Source organism: Heptranchias perlo, chromosome 41, assembly GCF_035084215.1.
Source record: "Heptranchias perlo isolate sHepPer1 chromosome 41, sHepPer1.hap1, whole genome shotgun sequence".
Taxonomy (NCBI): domain Eukaryota; kingdom Metazoa; phylum Chordata; class Chondrichthyes; order Hexanchiformes; family Hexanchidae; genus Heptranchias; species Heptranchias perlo.
In genome coordinates, this window is record NC_090365.1 from 1,862,716 (window position 1) to 1,878,496 (window position 15,781).

At 47.7% G+C, this 15,781-nt stretch overlaps 1 protein-coding gene across 1 annotated transcript in view; it reads right to left on the reverse strand.

The window, feature by feature from the left end:
• Positions 1 to 18: 18 nt before the first annotated feature.
• The window catches only part of snrpd2 (small nuclear ribonucleoprotein D2 polypeptide), a 22,179-nt gene continuing 6,416 nt past the window's right edge, over positions 19 to 15,781 (reverse strand). Inside the window, exons 2-3 of the mRNA XM_067974846.1 lie at positions 9,448 to 9,627; positions 19 to 358 (exon numbers count right to left, since the gene is read on the reverse strand). Of these exons, the coding sequence (XP_067830947.1) occupies positions 184 to 358; positions 9,448 to 9,627 (355 nt within the window). The 3' untranslated portion in view covers positions 19 to 183. The remainder of the gene's footprint in view (positions 359 to 9,447; positions 9,628 to 15,781) is intronic.

The window sequence follows — 15,781 nt, forward strand, 5'->3', positions numbered from 1 at the left end:
TTAAAAAATACACACTCGTTAAAATTATAGCCATTTTATTACAAAGTAAACTCAACAGATTATCAAAAGTCATATTTGAGAAAGTGACAACGGACAAGAAATAAAAAAAAACTAATTTTTGCTCTTAGTGCTAACTATTTTTTCCTAGATCTGTAAGTTACAATTCTCGCAGGAACTGTCATTTCATTTGCCTGTGATCAGTGGGTTTCTAAGTACAACAATCACAGAGTCCCCTCTGAGGAACATCTTGGAGATGTATCGGTCCTTGTTGACTGGTTTTGACTTCTTCTTGCCTTTCCCGCTCTTGGGCACCTCAGTCCACATCTCTTTGACGTTTTCTAACACCATGTTGCAATGCCTGGAACAGGAAATGGGGAAAATGTCTAAAACTCTTTTCAAGTCGGAAATGCTTTCTAACATCTGCTCTGAGCAACTCACCAATTCAGGGCTCCAGATGAATTCCAGATCTTTAAACATGTCCTGCGTGTGTGTGTGTGTGTGTGGGGAAAGGAGAGAAAGAGAAGAACCTCAAACTGCCACAGAGACCCCTTCTCCTAAAACTTGTGTTATGCACCCAAAGGCAGACAGTGCAGTCACTGCAGAAAATGCATCAGAAACACTGTGCCAAAGTTGGAATTATAAAAGATGTACTGACAGAAATGCAGATACAGTCCCCACCACTAAGACCGTCCATGCTTATCACAGGCAGCCACCTATAATCGGGCAAATGGAGCTAACCATTACCATAGGAGTCAATTACAAAGACACTGCTTATAACGTATTAAGCGCACTGACTCTTTCGGGCCATTCAGTAGGTACTTACCCCTCTACTGACCGAATTAAAAGGCTCTGCCGACTTCAGCCAAAGTTGGGTCTTCAAACAGTTTCAATCACATTTAAAGTAATTTGCAAAAGAACCAGAGGGGAGATGAGGAGAATATTTTTTTTTTGACACAGCAAGTTATGATCTGCAATGCACTGCCAGAAAGGGTGATGGAAGCAGATTCAATAGTAACTTTCAAAAGGGGAATTGGATAAATACTTGAAAATGAAAAATTTGCAGGGCTACGGGGAAAGAGCAGGGGAGTGGGACTGATTAAATAGCACTTTCAAAGAGCCAGCACGGGCACAATGGGCCAAATGGCCTCCTCCTGTGCTGTATGATTCTATGACTCAGTTGTTCACACCTGGTTAAAGTGCCATTACCTTAGCGATCAATTTCTAGATGCAATTGCTAACAAACGTAACACCCCTATTCAAGAAGGGAGTGAGACAGAAAGCAGGTAACTATAGACCAGTTAGCCTAACATCTGTCATTGGGAAAATGCTAGAATCCATTATTAAGGAAGTAGTAGCAGGACATTTGGAGACTCATAATACAATCAAGGAGAGTCAACATGGTTTTATGAAGGGTAAATAGTGTCTGACAAATTTATTGGAGTTCTTTGAGGAAGTAACGGGCAGGGTGGATAAAGGGGAACCAATGGATGCAGTATATTTGGATTTCCCAAAAGGCATTCAATAAGGTGCCACATAAAAGATTACTGCACAAGATAAGAGCTCATGGTGTTGGGGGTAATATACTGGCATGGATAGAGGATTGGCTAACTAACAGAAAACAAAGAGTCGGGATAAAAGGGTCATTTTCAAAATGGCAAAGTGTAACTAGTGGGGTGCCGCAGGGCTCAGTGCTGGGGCCTCAACTATTTACAATATATATCAATGACTTGGATGAAGGAACAGAGTGTCTTGTGGCCAAATTTGCTGATGATACAAAGATAGGTGGAAAAGCAAGTTGTGATGAGGACACAAAGTATCTGCAAAGGGATAATGACAGGATAAGTGAATGGGCAAAAATTTGGCAGATGGAATATAATGTGGGAAAATGTGAAGTCATCCACTTTGGGGGGAAAATAAAAAAAGCAAAATATTATTTGAATGGAGAAATATTACAGAATGCTGCAGTACAGAGGGATCTGGTTGTCCTCGTACATGAAACACAAAAAGTCATCATACAGGTGCAGCAGGTAATCCGGAAGGCAAACGGAATATTGGCCTTTATTTCTAGGGGGATGGAGTATGAAAGCAGGGAAGTCATGCTACAATTGTACAGGGTGCTGGTGAGACCACACCTGGAGTACTGCACAGAGTTCTGGTGCCCTTATTTAAGGAAGGAAATACTTGCATTGGAGGCAGTTCAGAGAAGGTTCACTAGGTTGATTCCGGGTATGGAAGGGTTGTCTTATGAGGAAAGATTGAACAGGTTGGGTCTATACTCATTGGGGTTCAGAAGAATGAGAGGAAATCTTATTGAAACATACAAGATTCTGAGGGGACTCAATAGGGTCGATGCTGAGAGAATGTCACCCCTCATGGGGGAATCTAAAACTAGGGGGCATAGTCTCAGAATAAGGGGTCGTCCGTTTAAGACGGAAACGAGGAGGAATTTCTTTTCCCAGAGGGTCGTGAATCTTAGGAATTCTTTACCCCAAAAAGCTGTGGAGGCTGAGTCATTGAATACATTCAAGGCTGAGTTAGACAAATTTTTGATCAGCAAGGGAGTCAAAGGATATGGGGAAAAGGCAGGAAAGTGGAGTTGAGGTAAAAATCAGAACAGCCATAATCTCAATGAATGACGGAGCAGGCTCGAGGGGCCGAATGGCCTACTCCCACTCCTATCTCTTAATTGGTGGTTGCTAAGTGCGATTTCCTGGTTAAAAAAAAACTGGTTACTTACCTTTTTGGTTTTCCTGTCCACCGCCTATAGCAGGCAAATCGCGTTAACACCATCTCACCCATTAGAAGCAAGGGGGGGTGGGGGGGACTGTATTACAGAAATCAGAAACTGCACTGTCAAATCTGACAGCTCTTCAACTGTTTTAATTTTGAAGGAACAGGAAGCTTAATTTTTTTTTAAACTTGGAAGTGAGGGATGTTAGCACTGAGAAATGGAATGCTTTCTCACTCATTGCACCCGCTGCCGGCATCAAGCTCTTCCACATCACAAAGCTCTGCCTAGGCTGCGCCAACCTCAGGAGCACCCCACGCCCACACCACTGGCATCTCCATTCGCCATACCAGCCATCCGTGTGGCATCTTGGGAGTGAGTTTTACTAATTTAGTACCAATTAAGGGCAGTTTTATGCAGAGACCCCCAAACTCGTTAAGAACTGGGATACAACTGCCTGAACTCAATTCACCTGCCAGGAGAGAGGGCAGAGACTTCCATCCCATCAGTCCGGGCTGGATTACAATATGATAACCTAAGTTTTAATATTACAGCCGCCAGCACTTATAGCAGGCACGTTGGTGTCACCGCGATTTGCCAGCTCTATGCGGTGGCTGGTGTAACAAACAAATGGAGTGAAGTAGCAGAGGCATTAAAGAACTCAGGATAATTCAGGTTTAGCACATACAGGGGGTGATTCAGAATCCTGCACTGACAATCTGTCAGCTTTGCTGAGATTAACACCCTGAAACAGTCAGCTGTCTGTAGGGAGGGGCGGGGTGAGTTAAACGGGCTGGGAGCACTTTCTCACCTTAAAACAAAGCTGGAATGACCTCATTTCTTTATTATTTTTAAGTTGCAACATACTTAACCCCAATTTTTTCCAGAAAAAAAATTGGCCTGTGTAACCTCTTTTCAACATTTAAAACTGAGCTGGAATGTGTCCAATTCAGCAAGGGCTCGCAGCAGTGGGAGGAATTCTTGGGGGCAAGGGGGTTACGACTTAGAGACAGGTAATCATACTTTAAGGAGGTGTAAGCATCTGCTTGAACGGCCCGGAATAGCCAGACCAGCTAATACGATTTATGCGGCACCTCTAATTAACGCCTATGGAAACAACCATTTGCCCGATACAGGCAGCTGTCCGGGATAAGCGGGAACGGTAGCGATAATTCGACCACTCCAGATGTATAAAAAAACATCTGGACATACAATTATGTTTAATGGATTGAATGATGAAACTAAAGCTGCTCAATCTATTTTGATAAGCTAATAGGGCATGGCATCCACAAACCAACAAGACTTCTCAGCAGCTAGACACATCCTATGATAAGCAAAATGCAGTACCCTTCGCCACAGCCAGAACCCAAAGACATCTTGATGTCGCCTCTCATAATTAAACAAACAAGGGCTCATATTTTCTGAGGTTAAGCTTCCAGTACAAGATACTTTGCATACCAGAATTCTCCAGTTCTCAGGTGAAGCTCTGTGCAGTACAATTCACAACAGCAGACAGACCACGAGGTGAATAAATTACCAGCAAGGATGACTTCTACAGATTAATTTTCAGATAAATTTGTTCTTCAACCTTTTAAGAAATGTCATCAGACCAGAATTCTGTGGTGTTTTTCTAAACTTGATACACCTGCAACCGCAAGACACAAGGCGAGTGTCTATTGGCACAAGATAACACTGTTGTGAAGCAATGCGCCCCCTCCACAAGGTGCTGATTCATGTTGGGATTGGCCCCGCGAACATTGGCAGCCCACCAGCACCTCATCCAAGCTTGCTATTCTCCTTCACCCCTCATATTGTGGGGGGGTTACCCCAATCCTGGTCTCACCCAGTACATTCCATCAGGATACAATTCAGGAACGGGAACTCTAGGTGATCCTGCCTTATAGAACGATACCACACAGGAGGCTGCCATTCGGCCCATCGTGCCTGTGCCGGCTCTTTGAATGAGCTATCCAATTTATCCCACTCCCTTGCTCTTTCCTCACAGCCCTGAAAGCTTTCCCCCTTCAAGTATATATCCAAATTCCCTTTTGAAAGTTGCTTTTGAATCTGCTTCCACCACCTGACGAAGGAGAAAGTCTCCGAAAGCTTGTGATTTTCAAATAAAACAGTTGGACTATAACCTGGTGTTGTAAGATTCCTTACATTTGTCAACCCCAGTCCATCACCGGCATCTCCACATCATGACCACCCTTTTAGGCAGTGCATTCCAGATCATAACTCACTGCGAAATGTTTTTTCCCCCCATCTTCCCTCTGGTTCTTTTGCCAATTATCTTAAATCTGTGACCTCTGGTTACTCACCCTTCTGGAAACAGTTCCTCCTTATTTACTCTATCAAAACCCTTCATGATTTTGAACACCTCTTGCTAATCTCCTCGTAACCTTCTCTACTCCGAGGACAACAACCCCAGTTTCTCCTCCTCAAATCAGGATTCCTGCAATTCTAGCACTTCTACTGCTGCCCCATTGGCAATGAGTTAACTCAACTCAGGCTAAGAATGTAACGTCACCTTGCTGGTCTGCAAAGCTCAGTTCTACACTGGGCTATATATTTGGAAGTCACAGCATTGCGATGCATCAGGGAGAGAGAAAGTTACCTGGACACTTTGATCCAGGAGGCAGCCACGCCCCTTAGACTAAATACTGTAGAATTGGCACATGGTCAGGGACAGGAGGGTGTGACTGCGAGTGAGGCAGGTACAGGGATCCAGGAGGGAGCATTGCAGGAGCCTCAGCCTCTGCACTTGTCCAATAGATACAAGGTTTTGCAGCCCTTGTGAACGAGTGCAGGGAGGATGAGCAAATTGGCCACGGTACCTTGGTTCAGGGGGCCATTCAAGTGGGGGGAGTAAAAAGGAATGTGGTTGTAGTAGGCGACAGTATAGTTAGAGGGATAGACACTGTTCTCTGCAGCCAAGAGCGAGAGTCCCAAAGGCTGTGCCAGGGCTAGAGACATCTCCTCAGGGCTGGAGAGAAACTTGGAGTGCGAGGGGGAGGATCCAGTTGTCGTGGTCCACGTAGGTACCAATGACATAGGTAGGACTAAAAGAGGTTCTGCTGAGGGAGTTTGAGCAGCTAGAGACTAAATTGAAAAGCAGAACCACAAAGGTGATAATCTCCGGATTATTACCTGAGCCACGAGCAAATTGATACAGGGTAAATCAGATCAGAGAGATGAATGTGTAGCTCAAAGATTGGTGTGGGAGAAGTGGGCTTCGATTCACGGGGCACTGGCATCAGTACTGGGGAAAGAGGGAGCTGTTCCGTTGGGACTGGCTTCACCTGAACCATGCTGGGACCAGTGTTCTGGCAAACCAAATAACTAGGGTGGTAGAGAAGGCTTTAAATTAAAGAGAGAGGGTGGGGGGGGGGCTCAGGTGGGGCAAAGTTTAGATTGATAAAGAGAAAAGACAAGGAAGTAGTACAGGAAAGTGATGGGGGTAAGGATAAACAGTGTGTCAGGAAGGGATAGAGCGTACAAACATAAGAGTGCACTAGCAAATGGGGCCGGGGGAGGAAAGAATGGTAAAAAGACAAAATTAAAGGTTCTTTATCTGAATGCGCGCAGCATTCATAAAATAGATGAATTGATGGCACAAATAGAAACAAATGGGTCTGATGACGTGGCCATTACAGAGGCGTGGTTGCAAGGTGACCAAGGTTGGGAGCTAAATATTCAGGGTTATTTAACATTTCGGAAGGATAGGAAAAAAGGTAAAGGTGGTGGGGTAGCTTTGTTAATAAAGGATGAAATTGGTATAATAGTGAGAAATGATCTTGGCTCCTGAGATGTCGAATCAATTTGGATGGAGGCAAGAAATAGCAAGGGAAAAAAATCACTGGTGGGAGTAGTATATAGGCCCCCTAACAGTAGCTACACTGTAGGGCAAAATATTAATCATGAAATAAAGGGGGCTTGTAAAAAAGGTAATGCAATAATCATGATTTTAACTTTCACATAGATTGCACAAATTAAACTGGCAAAAATAGCCCCGAAGAGTTCAGAGTGTATTAGGGACTGTTTCTTAGACCAATGTCAGGGAACAGGCCATTTTGGATCTGGTAATGGGTAACGAAACAGGATTAATTAATGATCTCAAGTAAAGGATCCCTTGGGAAGCAGTGATCATAACATGATAGAATTTCACATCCAGTTTGAGAGCGAGGATCCTGGGTCTGAAGCTACTGTATTAAACTTAAATAAGGGCAATTATAAAGGAATGAGGGCGGAATTGACTAAAGTGGACTGGGTAAATGGATTAGATGGTATGATGGTGGATAACAGTGGCAAACATTTAAAAAAATATTTTATGACTCGCAACAAAATATCCCTGTGAGGAGGAAAGACTCCACAAAAAGGGTGAACCAATCATGGATAACTAAGGAAGTCAAGGATGGTATCAGGTTAAAAGAAAAAGCATACAACATGGCAAAGATTACTAGTAAGCCCGAAGATTGGGAAAACTTTAAAAACCAGCAAAGCATGACAAAAAGAATAATAAAGAGGGAGAAAAATAAATTATGAGAGTAAACTAGCAAGAAATATAAAAACTGACAGTAAAAGCTTCGACAAGTACATATAAAGTAAACATTGGTCCCTTAGAGGATGAGACTGGGGAAATAATAATGGAAAACAAGGAAATGGCAGAGGAATTGAACAGATATTTTGTATCTGTCTTCACAGTAGAAGACACTAATAACATACCAATAATAGTAGAAAATCAAGGGGCAAAGGGGAGGGAGGAACTAAAAACAATCACTATCACTAGAGAAAAAGTACTTGGTAAACTAATGGATCTAAAGTCTGACAAGTCCCCTGGACCTGATGGCTTGCATCCGAGGGTCTTAAAGGAAGTGGCTACAGAGTTAGTGGATGCATTGGTTGTAATCTTCAGAATTCACTAGATTCTGGAAAGGTCCCAGCGGATTGGAAAACCGCAAACGTAACACCCCTATTCGAGAAGGGAGTGAGACAGAAAGCAGGTAACTATAGACCAGTTTGCCTAACATCTGTAATTGGGAAAATGCTAGAATCCATTATTAAGGAAGTAGTAGCAGGACATTTGGAGACTCATAATACAATCAAGGAGAGTCAACATGGTTTTATGAAGGGGAAATCGTGTCTGACAAATTTATTAGAGTTCTTTGAGAAAGTAACGGGCAGGGTGGATAAAGGGAAACCAATGGATGCAGTATATTTGGATTTCCAAAAGGCATTCAATAAGGTGCCACATAAAAGATTACTGCATAAGATAAGAGCCCATGGTGTTGGGGGTAATATACTGGCATGGATAGAGGATTGGCTAACTAACAGAAAACAAAGAGTCGGGATAAAAGGGTCATTTTCAAAATAGCAATCTGTAACTAGTGGGGTGCCGCAGGGATCAGTGCTGGGGCCTCAACTATTTACAATATATATCAATGACTTGGATGAAGGAACAAAGTGTCTTGTGGCCAAATTTGCTGATGATACAAAGATAGGTGGAAAAGCAAGTTGCGATGAGGACACAAAGTGCCTGCAAAGGGATACTGACAGGTTAAGCGAATGGGCAAAAATTTGGCAGATGGAATATAATGTGGGAAAATGTGAAGTCATCCACTTTGGGAGGAAAAATAAAAAAGCAAAATATTATTTGAATGGAGAAATACTACAAAATGCTGCGGTACAGAGGGATCTGGGTGTCCTCGTACATGAAACAAAGTCAACATACAGGTACAGCGGGTAATCAGGAAGGCAAACGGAATATTGGCCTTTATTTCTACGGGGATGGAGTATGAAAGCAGGGAAGTCATGCTACAACTGTACAGGGTGCTGGTGAGACCACACCTGGAGCACTGCATACTGTTCTGGTGCCCTTATTTAAGGAAGGACATACTTGGATTGGAGGCAGTTCAGAGAAGGTTCACTAGGTTGATTCCGGATATGGAAGGTTTGTCTTATGAGGAAAGATTGAACAGGTTGGGTCTATACTCATTGGAGTTTAGAAGAATGAGAGGAGATCTTATTGAAACATACAAAATTCTGAGGGGACTCGGTAGGGCAGATGCTGAGAGGATGTTACCCCTCATGGGGGAATCTAAAACTCGGGGGCATAGTCTCAGAATAAGGGGTCGTCCGTTTAAGACGGAAATGAGGAGGAATTTCTTCTCCCAGAGGGTCATGAATCTTTGGAATTCTTTACCCCAAAAAGCTGTGGAGGCTGAGTCATTGAATACATTCAAGGCTGAGTTAGACAAATTTTCGATCAGCAAGAGAATCAAAGGATATGGGGAAGGGGCGGGAAAGTGGAGTGGAGGTGAAAAATCAGATCAGCCATGATCTCATTAAATGGCGGAGCAGGCTCGTGGACCAAATGGCCTACTCCTGCTCCTATCTCTTATGGTCTTATAGCAAGAACTATTATAGAGCTCTTTTATCTGGCACAGACGGCAATAGAATCACTGATATTGCCACTTGGCTCAATCTCTGGGAAGATTGTTTATGTGCAATCTGTTTAAGGAGCACCCCTTGCGATGCCAGCATTCGGAACAGGATGGCAGATTTCAACCCAGCTGCTTCTTCTGGTGGTTCCACATCACTTTTTTTTTTATAAACGATGTAGTAAAAGGTACCCCCAGAGAGCCCCCCTTTCCCATTATTTGCTTTTTTGGGGAGGAAAGGAAAGAGAGACATGAGTCAAGTAACCACGAAACAACTACCTGTCGAAGGCCTTGACTCTGCCGAGCAGCTTCTTGTTGTTGCGACAGTTGATGAGGACCTGCGTGTTATTTTTGACGGACTGTGTCAGAACGGAGAGAGGCCCCGTGTTAAACTCCTCCTCCTCTCGCTTCTGAAGCTCCTCGGGAGTCATCTCACTCTTGGGCTTGTTTAATAGACTCCTAAGGGGGAAAAAACACCAACAGTAGTTTCACAGTGATGGCCAGGGGCTACTATTAAAGATGGACTATTAGGTGACAAGGTAAAATAACATGGCAGTGAGATCCACTTCTGGAGAGAAGGGTTTGGGCTGATCTAACAGGGACAGGCTTGTTTGGCCTAATGGTCTTTTCATAAAATAACTTACATTTATATAGTACATGTCCTCACGATGCCCCAAGCTCTTTACGACCAATTAATTACTTTTTGTAGGCAAATACAACAGCCAATTTGTGCACACAGTCGCAGATACAGCAAATAAATGAACGACCAGAAAATATGTATCTGGTTGGTTGAGGGACGTTTAGCCAGGACACTTCGAGAACTCCATGCCCTTCTTCAAATAGAGCCACGGAATTTTTTTTTTATACACACACCCAAGCAGGTATCTCACCCGAAAGGTGGCACCTCTGCCAATGCAGCACTCCCTCAGTACTACACTGAAGTGTCAGCCTGGATTATGTGAAAGTCCATTGCGGGGCTTGAACCCACAACTTTGATTCACAGCAAGATTACTACCAATTGAGCCAATGTGACACTAGAAATTCAGAATGAGCACAGCCCAGGAAAAGAGTCAAGTGCATCACTGCGGTGAGAGAGTGGTTATCAGACTGCAAATTTACCCCCACCCTCAATGACCACAAAATATATCGAGATATCAGATGTACGTTGTGTCAACCATTGGCATGTAAAGGAGCCCTATACAAGTCGCATGTCAGAATGCTGTGCACCATCTGCTTTGGAAAAAGTCCAAAGGAAGACTACAAGCATGACCCCCAGCTTAAAAGACCTGTTATTCATAAAGGCTTAAAAAGCTAGGTCTATTCCCTTTAGAAAGACGCAGACTTTGGGGTGATTTGATAGAAGTATACAAAATTGTTAACAGACTTGATCATCTTCCCCTTGATAGGTTTGTGTAGAAGCCAAGTTAGGGTAGGGCTGTGGTAGACATTAGACCGTTCTTCTTTTCCCAGAGGACAGTAGATCTATGGAACAAGTTACCGGCTCAGGTGGTGAGTGCAGATTTTCTATACTTGCCTTTAAGAGACTGGGCCAGCTCCTGATTGGGAAGAAAATCATGTCTTACAAAAAGGTTGGTAAAATACCAGATGGCATAAACATCCTGGAGTGTTTCGATCACCTAAGAGGATTGGAGAGGAATTTTTGAGATTTCTCCCCCCCACCCCACCTCACAAATGGCATTGGAGTTTTTTTTGCCTCTCCCAGGAAATTACATGAATGATGGTGGGCAGGTGGGTGGATACTGGTGGGAATGGATGCCTAACCGTGATAGGACACGCATCACGGTTCTGTGAGGCTGGCTTGATGGACTAGCAGGTATTTTCCTGAATATTGAGGGCAGCTCCTGGACAAGCCTTTTCCAAATGGGAACTATCGAAAATTTATCAATCTCAGTTTTGAAATTTTCAATTGACCCCCAGCCTCAACAGCTTGTTGTGGGCGAGTTCCAGATTTCCACTCCCCTTCATGTGAAGAAGTGCTTCCTGACATCACCCCTGAACGGCCTAGCTCTAATTTTATTACACCCCTTGTTCTGGACTCCCCCACTAGAGGAAATAGTTTCTCTCGATCTAACCTATCAACTCCTTTAATCATCTTAAATACCTCAATTAGATCACCCCTTAATCTTCTCTACTCAAGGGAATACAAGCCTAGTCTAAGTAATCTGTCCTCATAATTTAACCCTTTTAGCCCCTTAGGGCTACGTTAGATACTGTTAGATATAAATACTGTAGCTACGAGAGCAGGTCAGAGGCTGGGTATTCTGCGGCGAGTGACTCACCTCCTGACTCCCCAAAGCCTTTCCACCATCGACAAGGCACAAGTCAGGAGTGTGATGGAATACTCTCCACTTGCCTGGATGAGTGCAGCTCCAACAACACTCAAGAAGCTCAACACCATCCAAGATAAAGCAGCCCGCTTGATTGGCACCCCATCCACCACCCTAAACATTCACTCCCTTCACCACCAGTGCACAGTGGCTGCAGTGTGTACCATCCACAGGATGCACTGCAGCAACTCGCCAAGGCTTCTTCGACAGCACCTCCCAAACCCGCGACCTCTACCACCTAGAAGGACAAGAACAGCAGGCACATGGGAACAACACCACCTGCACGTTCCCCTCCAAGTCACACACCATCCCGACTTGGAAATATATCGCCGTTCCTTCATTGTCGCTGGGTCAAAATCCTGGAACTCCCTTCCTAACAGCACTGTGGGAGAACCGTCACCACACGGACTGCAGCGGTTCAAGAAGGCGGCTCACCACCACCTTCGAGGGCAATTAGGGATGGGCAATAAATGCCGGCCTCGCCAGCGACGCCCACATCCCATGAACGAATTTTTAAAAAAGATGGTTCTTCTTTACCCAGTTACCTCAGCCCTAAGCTCTGGAATTCCCTCCCTAAACCTCTCCGCTTCTCTACCTCCTTTAAGATGCTTCTGTCCCGTCATAAAATCTTATGTGGCTCGGTGTCAAATTTTGTTTGAAAATCGCTCCTGTGAAGCCCCTTGGGATGTTTTACTACGTTAAAGGCGCTATATAAATGCAAGTTGTTGTGTCATTCTGGTGAATCTGCGCCACACCCCCTCCAATTTATCCTTCCTGAGGTGCGGTGCCCAGAACTCAAAGCAGTACTCCACTAGCTTTTAGTGATTTCCATACATGGATCCCTAAATCTCTGCTCCTCCACAATTCCTAGCTTCATACATTTAGAAAATACTCTGTTCTATCTTTCTTGGGTCCAAAGTGGATGACCTCACACTTTCCCACATTGAACTCCATCTCACAACAGATGTTAGACGAATAGGTCTATAATTTCCTGGTTTATCTCTCCCATCCTTCTTAAATAGAGGTATAATAGTTAATATGAAAATGGTAAATCTGGATAATTAAATTGAGAGTAGGACAATGGGACACAGGTTCAAACTAGTGAATGGCAAATTTAGGACTGACATCAGGAAGTTTCTCTTCAAAGACTAAACAACACATGGAATGGACTCTCGGAAATAGTAGTGGAGGTAAAAACCTTAACATCACTTAAGAAGCAATAGGATGTTGCAATGTGGATACTTAAGGGTCTTTTAAGGATGAACTAAAATGGGTGAAATGGCCTTCCTCATCCGTAAATATCTTAAGAAGCTTGAGGAAAGTATTCGAAATAGTGAGGGAAATAACACACTATTGCTTTGTCATTTGACCAGTATGCGTGGCCACCTTTCAGGTGGGGGTAAAGATCCTACAGCATTATTCAAAAGAGCAGAAGAGTTATCCCTGTGCACTGGCCTAATTAATATAAGAAATAGCAGGAGTCGGCCATACAGCCCCTCGAGCCTGCTCCACCATTCAACAAGATCATGGCTGATCTTCGACCTCAACTCCACTTTCCCTCCCGATCCCCATATCTCTTGATTCCCCAGTCCAAAAATCTATCGATCTCAACCTTGAACACATTCAACAACTCAGCATCCACAGCCCTTCCCTCAATTCTTACCTCAACCAACACCAACAATCAGATTGTGCACAAACTGGCTGCTGCATTTGCCTACATAACAACAGTGGCTACACTTCAAAAATAAAGTGTTTTGGGATGTCTTGAGGATGTGACAGATTCTGCAATAAATGCAAATTCTTTCTTTATCATGACAGCAGTAAATGGGAAAAAAAGACTTCTAGTTGTAAAACCATTGTATCTAGGTTATATCTTAGATACGTCCAATCATTCAAAAAGCAGATGAATCAGAACTCTATCTAAATATGGACTATTCTAAATGCACTTGTGATGGCACTCAGTGCTTCACTCTGTAATTCTTCACTAAACCGTGTTAAGTTCTCAGCCAGTGCGCTGATAGTAGCAGCTTGCTTAAAACAGTTGCTGCACTGTAGGTGAAATGCTTCAGGACATGCAATAAGGCACCATATAAAATGTCTGTGTGACCGGATCCAGCATTCCTAACTCCTGATCCTTACCTGTTATTCCCCCTTCCCATTTTCCACCCCCGGACAAAGGGGCTGACTTATCTCCTGGTACTAAGAACAGATTAACTCAAACGTTAATCTGTCTTTTCTTCTTTCACACACCTGATGGTGTCGATCTGTGAATTCCCAACACTTTTATATACATGCAGGGCAGTCTCTTTGCGTGGTACAATTGGCTTTGCCATCACTGGGCTAGAGAGGGGCACAGATGTGTGGGGCGTCGGGTGAGGGCAGAAATTGGCTTGGTTGTGATGCCTCTCCCACCCGCCCCGATCATCCCAGTGATGCTCGCTACAGTTGAATATCCCAGCCACTCCCAGATAGAGGGGTCAGCTAGCTGGGGGTAGAGAGGGGGGGGGGGGGGGGGGGAGAAAGAGGGAGGGACCATTGGCTGGGGGGGGGGGAGGGACCACTGGCTGGGGGGGGGGGGGGGGGAGGGACCACTGGCTGGGGGGGGGGGGGGAGGGACCACTGGCTGGGGGGGGGGGGGAGGGACCACTGCTGGGGGGGGGGGGGAGGGACCACTGGCTGGGGGGGGGGGAGGGACCACTGGCTGGGGGGGGGGGGAGGGACCACTGGCTGGGGGGGGGGGAGGGACCACTGGCTGGGGGGGGAGGGACCACTGGCTGGGGGGGGGGGGGAGGGACCACTGGCTGGGGGGGGAGGGACCACTGGCTGGGGGGGGGAGGGACCACTGGCTGGGGGGGGAGGGACCACTGGCTGGGGGGGGGGGAGGGACCACTGGCTGGGGGGGGAGGGACCACTGGCTGGGGGGGGAGGGACCACTGGCTGGGGGGGGGAGGGACCACTGGCTGGGGGGGGGGAGGGACCACTGGCTGGGGGGGGGGGAGGGACCACTGGCTGGGGGGGGGAGGGACCACTGGCTGGGGGGGGAGGGACCACTGGCTGGGGGGGGAGGGACCACTGGCTGGGGGGGGAGGGACCACTGCTGGGGGGGGGGAGGGACCACTGGCTGGGGGGGGGAGGGACCACTGGCTGGGGGGGGAGGACCACTGGCTGGGGGGGGAGGGACCACTGGCTGGGGGGGGAGGGACCACTGGCTGGGGGGGGAGGGACCACTGGCTGGGGGGGGGAGGGACCACGGGGAGGGACGGCTGGGGGGGGGGGAGGACCACTGGCTGGGGGGGGGAGGGACCACTGGCTGGGGGGGGAGGGACCACTGGCTGGGGGGGGGGACCACTGGCTGGGGGGGGGAGGGACCACTGGCTGGGGGGGGAGGGACCACTGGCTGGGGGGGGGGGGACCACTGGCTGGGGGGGGGGGACCACTGGCTGGGGGGGGAGGGACCACTGGCTGGGGGGGGAGGGACCACGGGGAGGGACGGCTGGGGGGGGGGGAGGGACCACTGGCTGGGGGGGGGAGGGACCACTGGCTGGGGGGGAGGGACCACTGGCTGGGGGGGGAGGGACCACTGGCTGGGGGGGGAGGGACCACTGGCTGGGGGGGGAGGGACCACTGGCTGGGGGGGGAGGGACCACTGGCTGGGGGGGGAGGGACCACTGGCTGGGGGGGGAGGACCACTGGCTGGGGGGGGAGGGACCACTGGCTGGGGGGGGAGGGACCACTGGCTGGGGGGGGAGGGACCACTGGCTGGGGGGGGAGGGACCACTGGCTGGGGGGGGGAGGGACCACTGGCTGGGGGGGGAGGGACCACTGGCTGGGGGGGGAGGGACCACTGGCTGGGGGGGGAGGGACCACTGGCTGGGGGGGGAGGGACCACTGGCTGGGGGGGGGAGGGACCACTGGCTGGGGGGGGAGGGACCACTGGCTGGGGGGGGAGGGACCACTGGCTGGGGGGGGAGGGACCACTGGCTGGGGGGGGGAGGGACCACTGGCTGGGGGGGGAGGGACCACTGGCTGGGGGGGGAGGGACCACTGGCTGGGGGGGGAGGGACCACTGGCTGGGGGGGGGAGGGACCACTGGCTGGGGGGGGGAGGGACCACTGGCTGGGGGGGGAGGGACCACTGGCTGGGGGGGGGAGGGACCACTGGCTGGGGGGGAGGGACCACTGGCTGGGGGGGGAGGGACCACTGGCTGGGGGGGGGGAGGGACCACTGGCTGGGGGGGGAGGGACCACTGGCTGGGGGGGGGGAGA